Source organism: Macaca nemestrina, chromosome 17 (genome assembly GCF_043159975.1).
Source record: "Macaca nemestrina isolate mMacNem1 chromosome 17, mMacNem.hap1, whole genome shotgun sequence".
NCBI lineage: Eukaryota > Metazoa > Chordata > Mammalia > Primates > Cercopithecidae > Macaca > Macaca nemestrina.
In genome coordinates this window covers 89,347,545-89,367,990 of record NC_092141.1, presented here as the reverse complement: position 1 = coordinate 89,367,990, position 20,446 = coordinate 89,347,545, and the positions used below count along the sequence as shown (strand labels likewise).

Sequence of the window (20,446 nt, the reverse complement as noted above, 5' to 3'; positions counted from 1 at the left end):
GTATGTATATGCACATAAATGCCAATATATACATTGCTGAAGGCAGAAGCAGTGTCTTGGAAACCTTTCTTCTTTTCTGCAAGGAACAGAGCATTTGTTAATTATACTGACTAAAATTATATTCTGTAAATTTTAAACCATGTGGTTCAGTTTCCAAAAGAAATTCAGGGAAGAGAGTTCGCTTACCTCCAGGCAGTTGATGAAGAGCATGTACAGTTCAGTTTTATCTTCAATTATGAATGCTTTCTTTTTTAACAGGGTCAAGTAATCCTGAATATAATCTTTTACATCATCGAAGCTGCAGAAAGAGAAATATTATTCCTGGCTTTCTCAGATCTGGAGACACACCGTACTAAAAAAAGAGCATCTATCTATCACTCATCTGTCCTGTGTGTGTGTATAAACATATATACATATATGTAGTTTCTAAGATTTTATGGAAAACCTTTTAGCATAATACTGGAGGAGTATAAAACTCACATTTTAGACCAGCTGTCCTCAAACTTTGGTTTCAGGACCCTTTTGTAGTCTTAAAAATTGAGAACCTCAAAGAGCTTTTATGTGAGTTATATTATCAATATGTATGATAGGAATTATGAGACATTAAAAACAAAAGGCTTCAAAAATATACATTCATTTAAAATAACAGAAAAGCTGTTACATGTTAAGTAACATTTAACATATTTTCCAAAACATGAATCAGTGAGAAGAGTGGCTTGGTCTTCCATTCCTGCACTGGCCCTGAGGCCTGGCTCCTGGAAGTCAGCGGCCTGCCTGCCCTGCTTCTGCTCCCCATCGCTGCGCCATATCGGAGAATATGAGGAAAATCTGTCCTCATACACTCGGAATAGTGAGGAACATTTTAATAGTTTTTGCAGATCATTGTGGATATTATTCCTTAATGCTGTGCCAACAGTGATAAATGGTCATGTCTAAAGGTTAATTGCAATGTGGAGCCTAAAACTGTATCAATGCATTTTTCAGTCAATTACGTTAAAATCAAAAAGTCTGCCCATACTTTAAAGAGAATTTTTTCTTTTTTGACCCACAGATTTCGTGACATCAAGCATTGGTCATTTGGAAAATACTGGTTCACTGGGCTGTGCAAGTCTTGTAAAGGTTGACACATTTTTATTCTGCGTTTAAAAAAAAAATCCATATTCATTAATATCACCACAAATTGCCCCAAAATATCTTTAAGTATTCGAAAGCTCGCAGGCTCATAGTGAAGAATATAAGCTTTTCAGAATTTCAATTTCAGCTTAAGAGCTTGAATGTTATCATCACCAACCAACATTGTCAGTTGTTTGGCTGAGGCCGGCTCGCTTTGCTGATTTCCAGGAGAGGCCGACCCAGCCCTGGACACCTGCATCGTGTGCATCCTTCCTCCCGGCATGAGTGGCGCTCCGTGAACACGGCAGCCGGCTGATAACTCAGGGCTTGTCATGAGTGATTTTCTGCGAGGCAACTGTCTACTCCAGTGCGTAGTGGGAGTGTTTTTTGTGCGCTTCCCATTTCCACAAAACATTAAGAAATCAAATCCTCAAGAGTCAAGATTTAGTAAAACGAATGAAACTGGCATGAAGAAGAAAGGCACGTGTGCATGGCGGTGACGAAAACAATGTCTACAGCTGCTGTGCGTTCATGCGAGGGGCCGGCAGTCTCACCCGCCACCGCTTTTGTAACATCATAAGCATCAACATGTGTTTTAAAAAGGGCAAATTTATCTTATAATCTGATTTTTAAAATAGTTTTAACCTCAGAGACCCACCTCACACCCAAGGGTCCATACCAACACTTTGAGAACTGCAATATTAGATCAATACAAGTACCACAGGTGATACTATTCTTGGATGTCAACATCCTTTCACAAGGAAATAGAGCCCATGGTCAGGGGAATAGAAACTTAGAAGACATCTAGGACATTCAGGGTGAGCAGGATTCTAAGCTACCATCCGAAAAATCAGAAAGCTGGGCCACTGTGGAACCAGGCTCAGCCCACAGATTCTGCCCTCTTGAGTTGTGTCCTTCACACCACCGTGGTCCCTTCACGGCACTGTTGGCTTCTTGCTAGATGTGTGCTTGTGGGAATACTAAACTCATGTGCCTACATGTGACAATGTCAGAATACACAGCCAGTACAAGTAACCAGGTCGTGTCTCACCGAAAAAGCTCCCCAAGATCATGTACTACCTACTAGTCACGACGAGAAGACTTGGTAACAAAGAGAACGCCACAATGAAGAGAAAAAGGCAGGGCTTTCTAGAAGCAAGTCTCCATGTTGTTCTTACCTGTACTTCAAAAGCAGTTTCAGTATCACTGAGCGGATGACAGGAGTCTTATCCACAACATCATTGAATGGAGAGAGAGATTTTGTGTGTTCACGGCGTCCTTAAACCAGAAAGAGAAAGGCAGCTCACTGCATGAGACATGCAGAAGTGAGATGAAGAAGTGAGCTGCTAGGTTTACAGGAAGAAAGCAACCTACTCTGGGGAGCGTCTCTTAAGAGCTCCTTTTGGACGAAGAGGAGAGAGAGCAGGCTCTCAATCACTTCCTTCTCAGGCGGAGCGTTGTCCTTGAAGCACATGGTGGACACCAGGTCTACGAAGAAGCTGTTGCACATCTGCCGGAAGTGGGCATGCTTTTCAATGACTTCCCTTAGAACACGAGAAAGAGAAGACAGGTGGATGGTGTTTCCCAAATGCCTCCTTACAGAAGGACTTGAGATTTCACAGCATTTCACTTTTTTTTTTTTTTTTTGAGATGGAGTTTCACTCGTTGCCCAGGCTGGAGTGCAGTGGCGTGATCTCGGCTCACTGCAACCTCCACCTCCCAGGTTCAAGTGATTCTCCTGCCTTAGCCTCTCAAGTAGCTGGGATCACAGGCACGCACCACTACACCTGATTAATTTTGTATTTTTAGTAGAGATGGGTTTCACCATGTTGGCCAGGCTGGTTTTGAACTCTTGACCTCAGGTGATCCACATGCCTCGGCCTCCCAGAGTGTTGAGATTACAGGCGTGAGCCACCACGCCTGGCCAGCATTTCACTTTTAAATTGAAAGATTCAAGTCACTCCTCTCACCCGTTAGAGCTAGTCTTCAGCATTTCAACAGATGATATTTAGATGCATCCCTTTCTAGAAACACTTTGATCATTTGGACCAGCCACCAGTACCCTTCAATATCGCAAAGTATGTCAACCCCATCCACTGGGCTTGCCTGGTGCTCCACTTTTAGGAGGCCTGAGAAGGGAGGGAAGGGGAAGGAAAGAAAACCAACCACTCACAGAGCAGGGCTGAGGCCTGCTGAGTCCAGAGAGGTAGAGCTGCTTTTAACCACCTCCAAAAAGCTAGACAAGGAGTGGGTTGGTTCTCAGGTCAGTAACTGTGAATGATACGGATGCATTAAGACCAGTGGTGTCGGCCAGGTGTGGTGGCTCATGCCTGTAATCCCAGCACTTTGGGAGGCCAAGGCGGGTGGATCACCTGAGGTCAGGAGTTCGAGACCAGCCTGGCCAACATGGTGAAACCCCGTCTCTACTAAAAATACAAAAATTAGCTGGGCATGGTGGTGCATGCCTGTAATCCCAGCTACTTGGGAGGCTGAGGCAGGAGAATTGCCTGAACCTAGGAGGTAAAGGTAGCAGTGAGCTGAGATCATGCCACTGCACTCCAGCCTGGGCAAGAGAGTGAGACTCTTTATCTCCAAAAGAAAAAAAGTGGCATCTAAATTCCTTGGGCCTCTGGTGGGGACCTTTGTTATGACTTTCTGGCTTAGTTCCTCTGTATTTGCTGTTTCTCAAATCTATATGTATATCTCTTGGGGAAGAATAATCTTGAGATACTAAATATTTATGAAAGTACATAACAGTGGCATCTCTTTCGATAGTTCTCTGAGGTCAGGTTTTCTACCAAATGAAGGTTAATAGAGTTCATATTTCTGAATATTGTGTTTGCCAAAAAAGGAAAATTAAAAAAAAAAAAGGATGCTTTCTTGAAAGAAGGGGTGTTTTACCTGTGCCTTTGGGAAACAGTTGGAGAGAAATTGTCTGGCAAGTCAGTTAAACAGTAGGGGCACATCATCTGCCCTGGGGCAAACCAGGCCCTGAGGCAGCGCAGGCAGTACACGTGGTCACAGGGCAGGCAGACAGGGTCCTGTGCATCTCCCAGGCAGATGGGGCACGGCTGGACCCCAAACCTAGAATCCAAGAAGGGCAGTCAGTTCTGAAGCAGAGAAACCGGCCAGAAGAAGTGAAAACCACGAAAGGTTCAGAATTCTCGCCTTCACAGATCCAAACCTAAGGTCTCACCTGCTGAGGGTCTTGCTGGCTCTCTCCTTGCATTCACAGAGGGTGCTCATCACGGCCTCAAAAGGCCTGTGCATCTTGACGTCGGAGTTCTCTCGAAGACACTGAAGAAAGGCGGTGACAGGAGTCATTAGCAGTGGGGAGGGCTGAGGGCAGCCAGGGGCCGGGTCAGGCAACAGAGGGAACACCACATCCTGAGTCAGGGCTGTGACGCATGCCACATGCGTGTGAGGTGCGAGGCCTTTGTGATTCTGTGTTTAGCACTTGAACTCTGAATGCCCTTTTTGTGATTATGCTGCTTGTCAGGGAACTACATTCTCAAGTTACGATTTTCCCTCTTCTTTTTCTTTTAAGGTCTCCTTCCCTCCCACTATTAAGAGATTTCATACTCTAAGTAATAATAATGACCATCTGTATACCCCCCACCAAGCTTTAAGAAATCTCAGCATTTTTTGAATATTTGCTTTAGATCATTTTGTAAACATTTTTAATTTTTTAAAATTTTCTTTCAGCCTCCCAAGCTGCTGGGATAATTTTTTTTTTTTAGAGAAACAAAACATTATACATAATTACAATTTCACATCCCTCCCTCCCTCTCCAGAGGTATCTACATTTCTAGATTTCTACTGTTAGGATAACTGTAAGCATGTCTTAACATGGGGTTGAATGTTATTCTGAATGTTTTAAAACTTGGTGTCAGTGATACCACACTGTATTGAGGCTTCTGAAACTCATTCTCTTCATGATACCTTAGGTCCAGATCACTCCTGTACCCACGGATGAAGATACCAGTTACCCGTCTGCTGGTTAATGGGCATTTAGATTTTTTCCAATTCCTGACAGTCCTGTATTCAACATTCTTGCATATGTCTGAGAGCGAATAAGTTTCTCTAGGATATAGTTGGAAGTGGAAACACTGTTTTTTAGGCAACATACATCTTCAAAGGCAATACACATCATCACTGTACAAGACAGTTTAATGGCTGTGCTTACGGAATTTGATGGGCAGGCATGATGTTGGTATAGACATCTTAATATTATGTCTACCTTGGGCATTGTGAGCTCAAGGAGAGTACCTTTCTGTTCCAAGTTTGACAACGGTCTTTCTTTCTAAATAATTTTATCAAATGCTTTCTCTCTACATTTTGAAATGATCATTTAGAGTTTATCTTTTAATTTATACAACTGATAACATTTACAGATTTTTTTCTTTATTTCGAGCCACCCTTGAATTCCTGGGATAAATCTTACTTGGAAGTGATGTGTGTATTTTCAATATCCTAATAACTTTGTCAGTCAACAACCCAATTCAAAAATGGGCAAAGGACTTGAATGGACATTTCTCCAGAGAAGACAGCAAATGCCCAACAAGCATATGAAGGATGCTCACCATAACTAGTCATTAGGGAAATGCAAATAAAAACCACAATGAGTTATCACTGTGGCCATCATGAAAAAATCAGATAGTAACAGGTGTTGGCCATGATGTGGAGAAATTCAGACCCTGGTGCATGGCTGGTGGGGATGTAAGATGCTGCAGTCACTGTGGAAAATAATACAGTGCTTCTTCATAAAGTTAAACATAGAGTTATCAAATGATCCAGGAATTCCTCTTCAAGGTATATGTCCAAAAGAACTAAAAGCCAGGCATGCCTGCAGTCCCACCCATGCCATCCTGCAGCAGTTCCATCGACAACTTCCTGCCCAGCTGAGGGAGCCAGCCTCACGGTGAAGGGCAGGGCTTTCCCCCAAGCCTCTTGTTTCAAATGGTCCCAAGGGGCTGCCCTTCAGCTGGGGCTGGGGAGGGATACAAGTCAGGCTTCCAGCATGAAAACTAACGAGGTAAGGTCTTTGGCTGTGGTTACGTGCACAGAGATCTGACTGGAAGGAAATAAACCAGAAACCCAGTAAGTTTCTGAGGCCATTTTATCACCAAAAAAACCTCCCCATGGTCCTAACCACCTAAATCCTGTAAGCGTGTGGGCAGGCAGGGGTCAGCTCCTTTACCTTCGGGTTTATGGGCACCTGGCCCTTAGGACCCACGCTGGACCTGGCTGAAAGCTCTGTGCATCTCCCAGAGGTCCAGGGCGTGATGAGGAGACTTGGAGAGGCTGCATGCTGTGTGGGTGTGGGGAGAGGGCGGCATGGGGGCCACCGGCTGCGTCCTATGACCCTCTCTCCACCTTTTCCTTTATCAAAGGAACTCCCAAGTTCCACCTGGCACATGACCACGCCACGAAAAACAACTCAGCTTCTTACAGCTCGGTAAGGCCGAGTGCCCAAGTTGAAGATCATGAGACATGAGCTGGCGTGGTGTGTGCGTGTCCGGGGTTGGGCTCTTAAGGAAAACGGCCTCTCCACCTCCCCTGCTTTTTGTCCCACAGGCTGTGACGCCAGGCCACAGGGTGGAAGCTGAACATTAGGGACACCAAAGGGACAAGACAGAAGGAACTTGGGCACCTGACTCTGTGCCAGTCTCCAGGAGCTGGTACCTTAGCCTTGGGCTGCTCACACCTGTCCTGGGTGGGAAATCAGCTGATACTGTGTCTCAGTCGCTGATGTTCTGATAGGTCAGAGTTGACACATCCAGCATCTGTGCTGGCCTCCTTTTAGTAAACCTTCCTGTGCTCCAAACATCGGACAGCCAGCGCTGCCTCTTCCAGACCCCCTGGCAGTGAGGGCTCTGGATGCGCTCGTGTGAAGGTCAGGGGTGCGGGTGAGGCAGAGGCCGAGGCCGTGTTTGGCTGAATGGCTGTTGGTGCTGGACACCAGTGCATGGCCACAGAGGTGCATCACCGGAGGGGCACAGGCTTTCTTCTGCAGGAGACCACCCCACATTAGCAGCTTTATGAAGGGCATGGTGGTTTCCCGTTCCTTGGTTCTGTTGACAGCACTGTTTTGAAGACCCCAACCCCAGTGGCATTCTCTGACATCCTTGTCTCCATGACTGTGACAATGGTAACAGCTCCCACAGGCGGCCGGGTAGTGGTCTGTTCTGGGATCACTCCGAAGGCCAGGTTATCCCTCCCAAAGGTTTCACAAGCATGTTCCCTGTGTCAGCCCCTTTCTGCACAGTTCCTGGAATCGCTTCTAAATGACACACTCTGACTTAGCAATCAGCAGAGGGTAAATAATTAAACAATTAAACATGGAAAATGTAATGGCTTAGTGATGAAATCACCTTCCTTTGCACATCTAGACAAAATGGTCAGAGCCAAAGAGCGTCTCCCGGCTGCGGGTCAGTGTCAGCGCTGTTCTTCCTTCTGGAAAAGGGTGGATCCGTGCGTGTGCTGAGGCCAGCCCAGGTACTCACCTTGTCTAGTAAGAAGACGTGCTCGGTCACCAGCCTGCATAACTCGGGGACCCGGCTCTCGGTTCCTAGGAGCACATGCTCCACAAAGAGTGCGGTGGAGAAAATCCGACTCCATTGGGCTCTGTCAAAAGAGTGCGTCACTCACTCAGCTCCCACCAAGGAACCCAAAAGTAAAACGAGGAGTGAGACGGGAGAGGAGATGAGGACCCAGGGTCCAGGCCCGGCGGCTAGGATTACAAGCAAGCCCTGTGTGACACACTTCCTGGCCCGCCCCCAGCTCACGCCCTCAGACGCTCAGCTGGGACTCGGTGTCCCACTCGATGCCTCTGCACGGGGTACTGCCACAACCTGCTCACTGCACGGTCCTGCGCCTGCCAAGTCCCACCTCGCCTTGACAGCCCCTCACAGGAACTGTCTCCTTAGGGAAGTGGACTCTGGCCCTGAGGGCCTGTCCTGCTCCGTGCGCCTCCCTGCGCTGGGTGTCCTTTCTATCACAGCATTCCTCACACGGTGTCACAGTATCCCACTTGTCTTTCTACGGCCTCAGTACACAGTGAGCTCCCTGAATGCGCAGCTGCCTCTCGTGTCTCCAGCACCCTAATGGGATGCCTGGCACTCGCTAAGGGTTCGGCAAACGTGAAGTGAGTGAGGACAGAGCCCCTCCCACGGCTGGAGCACCTGTCAGTCTTTCTCATGGACATGCCCGGCACTTGGCAGGCTCCTGGTGAGCACGTGCCAGATGAAGCAGTGTGTGAGGGCTCCTGGGTCTCACCTGACTTCCCTGATGACAGCCTGGGCCAGGCTCCCACTGCCTTGCATGTGCCCGTCGGAACAGATGAGCTCCAGTGGCACAGAAAGATTCTTCACCAACTGTAGCCACGCCTGGGGACTGGGCTTCAGGGTGTCTCTCGTCAGCGTCTCCGTGCAGGCCATCGCGGCAAACGCGTCCAGGGTCTGGGGAGACAGACGGCAGGGCGTGGCTGAGCGTTGCCCTTCCCACCAGCCCACCAGAGGCCCTGGCTGTTAGCTGCGTGTATACTTGTGTCCCAGGCTTGCATACGAATCTTTCGTTGTCTAGGATGTGGGAAGCATCAGCGAGATGTGTTCTTAACATCTCTGAATTAAGCTGAGGTACGTGCCTTGTGAAGAAATCTCCCACTAGGAACACAGCCCCCAAAGCTCTCCACTCCGAGGGGAGTTGGAAGCACCCCGCGGCTTGCTCAGGGCAGGCGGAGGAGGGCCATACCATCTCACATCCAGCCAGCTCATGGTTCCGAGGGGCTTCTGTCAGGCTGTGGAGAACCTGAGGGTAGATGGTCAGGATCCTGGAGAAGTTCTGCAGCCGGCTTCTGAAACGCTGGTAGGCGAGGTGTACCCACGGTAAGGAAACCTCTTCCTCCGGCGCTTCTGACGCCGCTTTCAGTTCCCTAATGCAGGACCACAGAGCCATCTGCAGAAACTGGGATTCAAAAAACTTTTAGAATAGATTTTTAAATTACAAAAATGGTACGTTTTCCCCGTGGAAAATCAGAACTATTGGAAAACTATAAAAGAGGATATTAGAAACCATGCATGCTATTCTGTCTCGTTTGCTTCTGTCCAATTTTCTATCTGCCTCTCCTCCCACGTTAAGGTCACTGTGTCTTCTGAGCTTTTTGCCACTGAACATGACATCATGACTTCCTCTATGACTGAGTATACTTGTATACTTGAAAAACATGGTTTTAACAGCAGCTCAATAACCCATCCTATGGCCATACTTTAATTTGCCCACCCTGTATTTCTGGACAATTAAATTATTTTTAGAAGCAAAGCTGAAAAGGACATCCCTGTAACCAAATACTTGTCCACGTCTCCAGGAGTTTCCTCAGGACAGAGTCAGCAGTTCAGATCAGATGAGGTTCTCAACTGCTCTGTCAGGCAGCCCTGCAGGGCGCCCGCTGTGCACACTACTGTCAGCGTGTGGCCTGGCCCTTTCTTTGCAGCACTGGCCAGCAGCTGTCCTTTTTTAAAAACAGCTTTGCAAAATGAATACTTAAACATGATATCTAAAAACTGTTGTGTTGATTTGCTATTATTAGTAAGGCTAAGCAATTTTTCAAATGTTTCCTGGATGTTGATATGCTTAATGATATGATTATAAAATTGCTGTTTTATAACGTTTACCCATTTTTTAAAACTTAGGGTATTTTCTTATTGATTCCTAAGAATATTAACCTGTAGTCATATTGGCTGTAAGGATGTTCTTCAATTGTCACTTTCCTTTTTTATGTACTGAAGTTTAAAATTTTTAGGTAGTCAAAAGTATGACTTTCTATTGAATTTCACTTATTTGTTCTTACCCTGTAGAGTTAATTACATATTTACCTTAATTTTTTCAAGAGAAATTTAACACTTAAAAAGAAGACATGTCAGGGAAATTGGAGGTCTTCTCGTGTTCCCGGAGAGCTCTATCTTTTAGGAGCCCCTGGGTGGTGGGCTGAGGGTGCAGCACTGAACATTGAGAGGAGACTGGACGGCCCCTTCACCCACCAGCGCCCTTTGCAGACCATGTTCTGTTCCCAGACTTCACAGCACCAGCTCCAGGCAGCTAAAGAAACGTCCTGTGTCTGCATCCAGTCCCCATCGTGCAAGCTCTACACCTGACCCTTAGCCAGTATCTAAACATCTACCTCTAACTCCTCCTCCGTTGCCACACGCATGGTCAAGAGAATGAAGTCCTTCGAGTAACACTGAAGAAGTTCCTGCTGCGGCTCTCCATGGAGCTGGGCGAGAAACCTGCCCAGAGGAGTCTGCTGAAAGATGTCCACGAACTTCTTTGGCAGTCCTGCAGAGAGGAAACCAAGGAGTGGCCTGGAGTGCGTCTAAGTCATGACACTCCTCTGCCTCCAGGTTGCTCTGGAGTGAAGGGGAATAGGGGACGCCTTGTCGAATGGGAGCTCGTAGACAAAGGGGCACCAACTGCCTGATTTTGTAGGGAACTGAAGGAATAGTCACTGTCTAGACATTTAGGATATTTTTCTTTTTCTTTTTTTTTTTGGAGATGGAGTCTCACTCTGTTGCCCAGGCTGGAGTGCCGTAGGTAGCATGATCTCGGCTCACTGCAACCTCCGCCTTCTAGGTTCAAGTGATTCTCCTGCTTCAGCCTACCAAGTAGCTGGGATTACAGGCGCGCACCACCACACCCAGCTAAATGTTTGTATTTTTAGTAGAGGCAGTGTTTCGCCATATTGGTCAGGCTGGTCTCGAACTCCTGACCTTGGGTGATCCGCCAGCCTTGGCCTCCCAAAGTATTGTGAACCACTGCGTCTGGCCTAGGATATTTTTCCATTGGAATAAAATAAAAGAAGGTGGAAGCCATGTCAAATTTAAGTCAGAAACAGCCAAAGAGAAAAACCTGAGAAAGAATGAGTTGTATGTTGCATGGCTATAGATCACAGCATGTTTCAGGAACCCCCAGGTCCAAGTAAATCAGGAATGAGTGGGCTGCTCTTCAGGGGCTGGGGTCACAGACCATGCAAGATGGAAAGATCTGGCTTCTAGTGGGCGGGGTGCGGCCCCTAATTCGCATGCTGTCATAGAAAAGCAGGGTCAGTGGGGTATTGTCCTGAGAAAAGAATATGCTCATGAGGAGAGACTGCTTTGAGTTTGTTCAGAAAAAGTGGCAGAATGGTAACCTAGAAAAAAGGCCACCTTGAGTCTTCCAAGTGGTCAATAAGTAAACGTGGAAGAGATTACTGCATGTATGAAAGACGGCTTTTGCAAAAGTGTTGCGTTGTCCTTGGTTTTTCTGGACTATGGCAAACCCTCTGGCATCTGGCAGCAGAGTCCAGCACTGTGTCTGGGCTGTGACTCCTGATGGGGCAACTGGGAGTAGGGGATACTCCAGGCGCTCGTGCCTTCTGAGAACGCCTGCCCTGGGGGCATCTCCTGAGTCCAGTGCCCCAGTCTGAGAAGGCCCAGAATGGGAGTGACCAGCTGGTAGAGGTGACAGTCCTCCTGTTGCCAGAACATACCCCATTTCACCAAATACCTGGCCATCACGGCACTAAAAACCATTTCACAGGCTCCCGCTGCCATAGGACCGAAAGGTTCTGGTCCTGCCAGGGCCTCTCACTCCTTCAACAGAAACTTTAAAATGACACAGTGACATAAATTGGATGCTACTGTACAAACGTGTGAAAACTAAAATCTCCAAAATTCACCTTGCGATGGTAGCCACGCATCTGCTTTTCACTGTCAGGCAGTCCCTTTGTGATTCACCTGTGCTGAATCTGACCTGTCTTGAGGTAGCCTCACCTTCTGCGTCTGTGATGTACTGAGCCTGGACCCACAGCTCCTCCAGATAGTCCTTGATTCTCCAGCTGAAAGGTACGTTGTTGGAAGCGTTCTCGGAAAGGTTCATGTAGTTCTGCACCATGATGTAGGCCATCTCACCTTTATGTCTGCAGTAAGGCGAGTGACGTTACAAAGAGGGTTTGTGAGACGTCACTCAAAACACAAGACAAGACCCGCCACTGATGCCAGCTCCTCTCAGGCCTCAACAACAAGGGGGCCAACAGGCCAGGCCGACAGCGCTGATTTCACAGCCCGGGGTGTCTATTAGGACAGATCTAGGGAACTAGCTTATGCAATCTTTGTGTTACAGGCAAAACAAAAACAAACCAAGGCTGGCAGGGGTCAAGTGTGTTGCCCAAAATCTCCAGCAGAACCAAGTCTTCTGGTTCCTGAGCCTGTCTGTCTTTGATAACTTGTAACACAGAGCACAACTTGTTAGACAGTCTTTGTTTCATGAACACAGCAGCGCCTTGTCTTTTAAATAAGTGTTTCCACTGGAATTCAAATTCCATTCTTTTTCTCTTTCTCTCTTTTCTTTCTCTCTCCCTCCTTCTCCCTTTTTTTTTTTTTTGAGATAGGGTCTCACTCTGTCACCCAGGCTGGAGTGCAGTGAGCGGTGTGATCATATCTCACCTCAAACTCCTGGGCTCAAGCAATCCTCCCGCCTCAGCTTCTACAGTAGCTAGGACTACAGGTGCGCACCACATTATGCCTAATTTTTAAATTTTTTGTAGTGACGGGGTCTCACTATGTTGCCCAAGCTGGTCTTGAACCCCTGGGCTCAAGCAACTTTCCTGCCTCAGCCTACTAAATTGCTGGGGTTATAGGCATGAGTCACTGAGCCTGGGCACGTTTATTTCTATATTCTTTATTAATCTGTATCCAGAATTGAAGCCCCTGAAAGCTGAAGTGGAAGCTGTTGGGAGCTGAGCCTCGGCCCCACAGCATCAGACCTGGAGAGGGGGGTGGGGGCTGTGCAGGTCCACCAGGGAATGAGGGACGGGGGAGGGAGCACAGATCACAGGGGGAAGCAGCACAGATCGCGGGGCTGTTCTAAGCGCAGCTTCTCCATGCCATACCACACTGGGTCTGGCTAGAACCAGTGCTCTGAAAGCAGGGAAATGAGGAGGGTGGAGATAAAAATGTCTTGGAGCTTCATAAAGTTCCTATTCTTCTTTTTTGAGACAGAGTCTTGCTCTGTCACCAGGCTGGAGTGCAGTGGTGCAATCTCAGCTCACTGCAACCTCCGCCTCCCAGGTTCAAGTGATTCTCCTGCCTCAGCCTCTCAAATAGCTGGGACTACAGGCACGCACCACCACGCCCAGCTAATTTTTGTATTTTTAGTAGAGACCGGGTTTCACCATGTTGGCCAGGATGGTCTCGATCTCTTGACCTTGTGATCCACCTGCCTCGGCCTCCCAAAGTGCTGGGATTACAGGCGTGGGCCACCGCGCCCGGCCGAACTTCCTATTGTTACTGCAGAAAGCGCCCACATCAACGTTGCTCTGGAGTTGAGGGGGCTGCGCTTCACCCAGCACTTGGGAGAGCACATTAGGGTCCTGCTGTGTTCTGATAGTTTCTCTCCCCAGGGAAAGAAAGCCTTCCGCTCACCTGGCATTATTCATCACAAGAGGAATGTTCAGAAGCTTCATGTCACTGAAAATAAACATCCAAAGGTCTCTTGCCCAGGGCGGAGTATCTGGCCTAGTCAGTAGCTCAAGGTTGCCGTCTCTGTCGATGAACGATATCATGCTCGCCAGCAGAGGGGTGACAGCACCTTGGACCCGCTTCCAGAGGGTGTGCCTGCAGCACAGGAGAGAGACTGGCCACCACGGCTCAGAGGAACCACAATGGCGGTTGGCCATCTTTTGACATTGCGTTCCTTCTTGAGCATGAACAAAACAACTAGTCTACTAATTACCACACTACAGAGATGGCAGGAACTTGACATTTTCATCATTTTTAAGTCCTAGAAAACAGACTCATAAAAATATCTAAGATGAGAGGCAGAACTGGAATGGAACTTAATTCTACATCTAATCAACTGTCATTAGGTGACTGGAAGGGTGAAGTAGTGTTTGATTTTTATTTTTAAAACATATATGTGAGACAGGGTCTCACTCTGTCACCCAGACTGCAGTGCAGTGGCACAATCATAGATCGTTGTAACCTTGAATACCGGGGCTTAAACGATCCTCCCACCTCAGCCGTGCAAGTAGACAGGGCCGCCACGCCCAGGGACACCACCTCCAGATAATTTTTAATTTTATTTTTTTGTTGGGATGGGGTCTCACTATGTTGCCCTGGCTGGCTGGTCTGAAACTCCTGGCCCAAGTAATCCTCCCATCTCAGCCTTCCAAAGTATTGGGATTATAGGTGTGAGCCACTGCACCTATCTGCTTTATTTTTTGCAAAGCTGCATAATTTTTGTATGTAACTATTTTTCAGAACAAGTCATCGAGGTTCTCTAAATAAATAAAATTATGACAATCCATTTGGAAAAAATAAATATTTTACAAATCTGATGTGGATAGACTATAATACAGATGAAGAGACCAAAATAAATTTGTCCCAGATCAAACTAAACAAGAAGGCACATGTTTATCTGGAATTAAGTATTTGTTCCTGTTGATATTTTTGTACACTAGATCTGGGTGTCTGATAGACAGACAGGTGGATGGATAGATGGGCTGATGGACTGATGGGTGGATGGACAGGCAGGCGGATGGATGGATGAATGCACAGACAGGCAGACAGATAATTGGTTAACTACAAGACATTTTGTTGTTATATATATTTTGTTGTATATATTTACATGTAACAATAAAAACTCTATTTCAAAATTCTTGTGTAAAGGATAAGAATTAAAAGGTGACCGGGCGTGGTGGCTCACATCTAATCCCACCACGCTGGGAGACTAAGGTGGGCGGATCACCTGAGGTCAGGAGTTCGAGACCAGCCTGGCCAACATGGTGAAATCCCACCTCTACTAAAAACACAAAAATTACAGGCATGGTGGCAGGTGCCTGTAATCCGAGCTACTCAGGAGGCTGAGGCAGCAGAATCACTTGAACCCGGGAGGCAGAAGTTGCAGTGAGCCAAGATCGTGACACTGCACTCCAGCCTGAGGGACAAGAGTGAGACTCCATCTCAAAAAAACAAAAGACAAATAAAAACCACAAGGTAATTAATGTTGGGGGAAAATCAAAGCCTCTCTTTTGAAGAGAATAAAAAGAAATACTTATATTTTAAAAATATATAGTACACAGGATCCTGGCAAGAATTTTAAAATGTCTACTGGGAAAACAAAGCATCCCAGTGACCAGAAGGAGAAAAGAGCCAACTGGGAAAAGTCGCAGAACACAAAAGGCAGAAGGAAAACCCAAGCGCTGGGAGAGGCGGGAGCAGCTGAGCCTGGTTCCTGTATCTGGAGTTGCTGAGCCTGATTCTGCTGTATCTGGACAGGCAGGCAGAGTTCGGGACACAAAGGACTCTCAGGATTTGTGCTGTTTAATCCCAAGAGGACAAATGACTCCAGTCCCCCAGAACACAGGGGAGGTGAACTGAGGTAGTCAGGGCGCTGCTGGCCCTGGGGCAGGTGAGCTGAGGGTGCGGGTCTGGCCACCACTCAGCGGCTACGCAGGCCTCACGGTGACCACGGAATGTGACGAAGCCAGACCTAGTGCTGCATGAACAGCGAGCGGGGAAGAGCAGACTGAGGAGGTTCAGTGACTCAGGGCTGGTCCCGGGAAGTGGAGTCAGGGATTAAAAGCATCAACAGGCTGGGTGCTGTGGCTCACGCCTGTCATCCCAGCACTTTGGGAGGCTGAGGCAAGCGGATCACCTGGGGTCAGGAGTTTGAGACTAGCCTGGCCAACATGGTGAAATCACGCCTCTACTAAATTAGCTGGGTGTGGTGGTGGGTGCCGATAGTCTCAGCTACTCAGGAGGCTGAGGCAGGAGAATCGCCTGAAACCCAGGAGATGGAAGTTGCAATGAGTTGGATCACATCACTGCACTCCAGCCTGGGTGACAGAGTAAGACTCTGTCTCAAAAAAAAAAAAAAAAAAAAAGCATCAATAGAGTACACAAGGAGGAACCGAGGGAAATGAAAATATTTCTGTCTCCTAAAATCCCTTCAGAAGGCGTGACAAGGAAAGAAACGAAGGATAACTAGAGAAAAAGTAGAATCAGAAAATCTCTGGTCATAAGGAAGGTGTACATAAGCCCCCATTCCCATTCACCCCACTTCTTCCTCCCTGAGCCCTCATTCCCGTTCACCCTGCTGCTTCCTCACGTTCCCTCCTGCAGATCACACCTGGCCGTAGGCCCAAAGCGAACCCATCACTGGCGCAGAAGCTTGAATCTGGAAGGGACTCATGGAGGAGGTCCGCTGTCTTTTAGAGATGAGAAAGCTGGGCCCAGATAACAAAGTCACTGGTTTCTTAGGCTGTCAGGCAGGAGGTCTGAGAGTCTGTCTTAGAGGCCCTCCGTCTGGGGCCCAGAGCACCCCTCCTTCCTCCACAACACACGGCCACATCCAGGATAATCAAGGTTCATCCCATGGGTGACAGAAAAATAACCATGGCAGTGAATGGTGCTGCTGGGTCCTGGTTTTGCTGTTACCATTCTTCAAACAGCAGGACTGGGGAAATACCGCCTGTCCCCTGCCTGCTCTGCACATCATTTCAACTTCATAACTGAAAACAGTAGCCTTTCTATGGTTAACAACATAAACGTTAGTAAATGTTCTACTCTAAGAACAGATATGCTTCTTAAAAGTTTTTAGTATGCAAAACTGTAAACACAGAAAAGTTGAGGAAGAGTCCAGCACCGGCCATTTGGCCACTGTCCAGACCTACTGTGTGCTTCTTGGGGAAAAAAATTACAGCTTTGAATGGCTGAGAAGTTTAGAAAGAAACAGCTCAGTCCCCATGGCTCGGATGGAGAGACGATGCCCGCAGGCAGGTCCCCATGCTGCCACCAGATTGGAGTCACTCCCTCCTTCCTTTAGTCACAGTACCTGAATGTGCCCGCCTCCTGGAGGGCGTCCTGGTTGCAGGCTTCTCTCGCCACCCACTCCAGAGTGTGCAACTGGCTCTCTTCTTGCGTCTTTAAAAGGACATTGAGGCGCATCTTGGATACCCGCAAGAAACAGGCTGTACAATGGCAGAGACAGACGTTCAGCATGGCCGTGGCTGGGCTGTTGGCTCTGGAGTGCTTCTGACCCACCCGCCCCAGGAAGGGAAGTCCTTTGGCCAGGCCAATTCTAGAGCAAAATCTGAGAGATGCTCTTAGATTCCCACTGTGTCACTGCTTCTGCTGAGCCATGGAAACCTGAGAGGGTCCCCAACACGCAGTGAAATGATGCCCACTCCTCAGGAAGAGCCCACGTGGGGGCAGGGGCAAGAGGGGTGGGGAGGCTCATACCGTGGCACGTGCTGTCCTCGTTTAAGAGGTCCAGGAGGAGCACCACCCTCCGCATATTGCGCGTGCAGCTCTCGTTCTGGTCTCTGAGCATGCCCACGGCGCTCTGCACACAGCTCCTCAGCAGCCTGGTGGTGTCCAGGATCGACACCTATTGGTGGAGACGGTTAGGTTGCCCGTTTCTACCACTTACACGGTGGGTAAAAGCCAAACCACCCATATGCGATGAGGGTCTCGATGCAGCAAACAGCACAGGGCGGCGGTCCTCATGGACAAAGAAGGACACCAACCCCCATCCCCCACCAAACTGCCGGTGCAGATGCCCTTGACCCCCAGTAACCCCCAGTAACCAGCAACAAGACCGTCGCTGTGTGAGGAAAGTGGGGCGCCATCCTCACGCCCGCACAGCAGTGGCGGCTCCTCTAGCTCCCAGTGCAAAAGCATAAAGAGGCAGCTCGGAAGCGTCACCAGCAGCACAAGGGGAGGTCCCAAGAACCAGAACTTACGTCACTGCCTCCGAGTTCAGAGGTTTCCTTTCCCACCTTCTCAGAACCTTCTGTTTCCATGGCCTCCTCTGCCACCTCCCCTGACGTGCTGGCCTCCGTTTCCATCGCCTCCTCACGGCCGTCTTCTGCCCGGTGTTCCAAGCCCACTGCAGTCAAAGCAAACGTGATTGCGTTACTGCTCAGAAAGTGGCATGGGGACTGGCAGTGGCGCCATCTGGGAGTCTGTGTGCTTAGGCTCCAGGTGCAGGCTTCCCTGGCCCCCGCTCTGGTGATGGGTCCGCAGATGAGAAATCACGGTCACGAAGATCAACCCCCAAGGCAGCCCCTTCCAGCCTGGGCTCTGGCGTGTTCTAGGCGTTCACTTCCATGACTGGCCTGATCACAGAGCTCTACCTCAGCCTGTGGTAAGCGCACCTGCTCGGCCCTATGGTGCGATGATGAGCTACCAGTCAGTTCTGCACATGTCCCCGAGCTCCTGCTGAGGGACGACACATGGTGGCCCTGCTCCTAGTGCCATGTGCATGTCATGCTCCACACCTACCATTTGCCCTTCCACCACCCACTCCCCAGAGGCTCCGCCTCATGACTCACACTCAGGCAAGTCTCCGGGCGCGAACAGCTGGCTGATGGTGACACTCTGCAGCCTGGTCATATCTGAAACCATGAGGGTGGATCTCCGGAGGTCATCGATGTGGACAGACTGCCACAGCCCTGTGAAGAGTGAAGCCACCCACAACCGTCTCGTGTCTTTCCCGGCTGCTGCTCAGCCCTAAGCAGGAACACTGCACACCCTGGCTTGTCGTTACCTTGCTGCAAAATGAATGACTGGCACCCTGAAGCCGAAACCCTGGAATGGGCCTGCACAGAAACCCCCGACCCTATACTACACAAGACCCGATGCTACGCACATCAACAACTTCAACATAAACAGCAACGGTAAGACCTGCAATGGCAGGTGTGGGAAGCACGCGTGGATAAGGCCTGTGGTTCTTTCACCCGTGCATTGTTGTATTTGCTGTATCACAGTTAGTGAGGGGTGGGGGACACTGGCAAGGTCTGCCTTCCATTCTCCAGGAAATGATTCGAGTAAACTTACTTTCGTGTTTCTGGAATACCAACTTTTCTATGTCATAAATAGCGGATGACCATTCCTTGGAAAAAGATCTGAAGATAGCCCGACGCCCGCCACTCTCCCTCCCCGCCAAACAGGCATATCGGTGCGTTCCTGACAGTGTACGTCGGGAGTCAGGGGTCTCCGCTCTGTGTGACCCGCATGCTAAGAGGCGAGGAGCTTGCCTACAGTCAGTCCAGGACAGGCTGCACACAGCCTCCCGTCCCAGGATTCACGTTTTCACAGTAATCAGTGGTAAGAAATCTAATTGCATCTGGAAAGAATCCTCTTGAAGTTAACAATAATATTCTAATTTCAGACTTTTACAACGCAGAACCAAATGAGAAACAGTTCCAACATTACTTAAATAAATACGCTGACTGGGCTGGGTGCGGTGCCTCACGCCGGTAATCCCGGCACTTTGGGAGGCTGAGGTGAGCGGATTTTGGGTCAACAGATCGAGACCATCTAGGCCAACATGGTGAAACTCCATCACTACTAAAAATACAAAAATTAGCCGGGCGTGGTGGTGCATGCCTGTAATCCCAGCTACTTGGGAGGCTGAGGCAGGAGAATCGCTTGAACCCGGGAGGTGGAGGTTGTAGTGGCTGGAGCCACTGCACTCCAGCCTGGCAACAGAGCAAGACTCTGTCTCAAAAAATAAATAAAAATAAATAAATAAATACATTGACTGATGTTCTGATCTCACCTCCATGGAAGCCCACATAAGCTGTTCCTCTTCCCATCCGGGACAGTTTTGTGATGAAATAGACGAAGATACGGTCCTCGTTTTCTTGTATTTTGTTGATTTCATTTATAGCAGAATACCTATTTAAAGAGAGAAAAAAGAATACCTATTTTAAAAACAAACACACACAAAAAAACAAGCACCTAAATAAAGCAAAGTTGTGCGGCTGCGGAAGGGTGTTCTCTGAGCTGTTGGTCTGGTCTCACAGCCACCCGTTCCGAGGAGTTTTACATAAACTTCAGACTCCTGTGATTGTGGTTTCTTCTCTCACAGGGAGATGAGAAATCTTCTCTTAGCAGGCTCGTTTTCTTCCCCGTTCCTGTGTCCTCTGCTTTGAAGTGGCATTCTTTTATTTTTATTTATTTATTTATTTATTTATTTTGAGACGGAGTTTCACTCTTGTTGCCCAGGCTGGAGTGCAATGGCACGATCTCAGCTCACAGCAACCCCCGCTTCCTCAGCTCAAGCGATTCTCCTGCCTCAGCCTCCCAAGTAGCTGGGATTACAGGCATGCACCACCATGCCCGGCTAATTTTGTATTTTTTTAGTAGAGACAGGGTTTCTCCATGTTGGTCAGGCTGGTCTCGAACTCCTGACCTCAGGTGATCTGCCCGCCTCAGCCTCCCAAAGTGCTGGGATTACAGGCATGAGCCACCACACCCGGCGTGGCATTCCTTTATTGACCAGAAACCCTATC

At 48.4% G+C, this 20,446-nt stretch overlaps 1 protein-coding gene across 4 annotated transcripts in view; it reads right to left on the bottom strand.

Annotated features, from left to right (window-relative positions):
• The window catches only part of LOC105469385 (ring finger protein 213), a 134,065-nt gene that overhangs the window by 21,755 nt on the left and 91,864 nt on the right, over positions 1–20,446 (bottom strand). For all 4 annotated transcript variants that reach the window (XM_071081789.1, XM_071081790.1, XM_071081788.1 and 1 more), the window contains 16 exons: positions 19,711–19,829; positions 18,482–18,601; positions 17,891–18,036; positions 17,388–17,535; positions 16,981–17,116; positions 13,569–13,760; positions 11,919–12,064; positions 10,292–10,446; positions 8,866–9,078; positions 8,392–8,573; positions 7,620–7,740; positions 4,310–4,410; positions 4,015–4,197; positions 2,488–2,657; positions 2,292–2,391; positions 187–298 (listed from right to left, as the gene is read on the bottom strand). In XM_071081789.1, the coding sequence (XP_070937890.1) occupies positions 187–298; positions 2,292–2,391; positions 2,488–2,657; positions 4,015–4,197; positions 4,310–4,410; positions 7,620–7,740; positions 8,392–8,573; positions 8,866–9,078; positions 10,292–10,446; positions 11,919–12,064; positions 13,569–13,760; positions 16,981–17,116; positions 17,388–17,535; positions 17,891–18,036; positions 18,482–18,601; positions 19,711–19,829 (2,344 nt within the window). The remainder of the gene's footprint in view (positions 1–186; positions 299–2,291; positions 2,392–2,487; positions 2,658–4,014; positions 4,198–4,309; positions 4,411–7,619; positions 7,741–8,391; positions 8,574–8,865; positions 9,079–10,291; positions 10,447–11,918; positions 12,065–13,568; positions 13,761–16,980; positions 17,117–17,387; positions 17,536–17,890; positions 18,037–18,481; positions 18,602–19,710; positions 19,830–20,446) is intronic.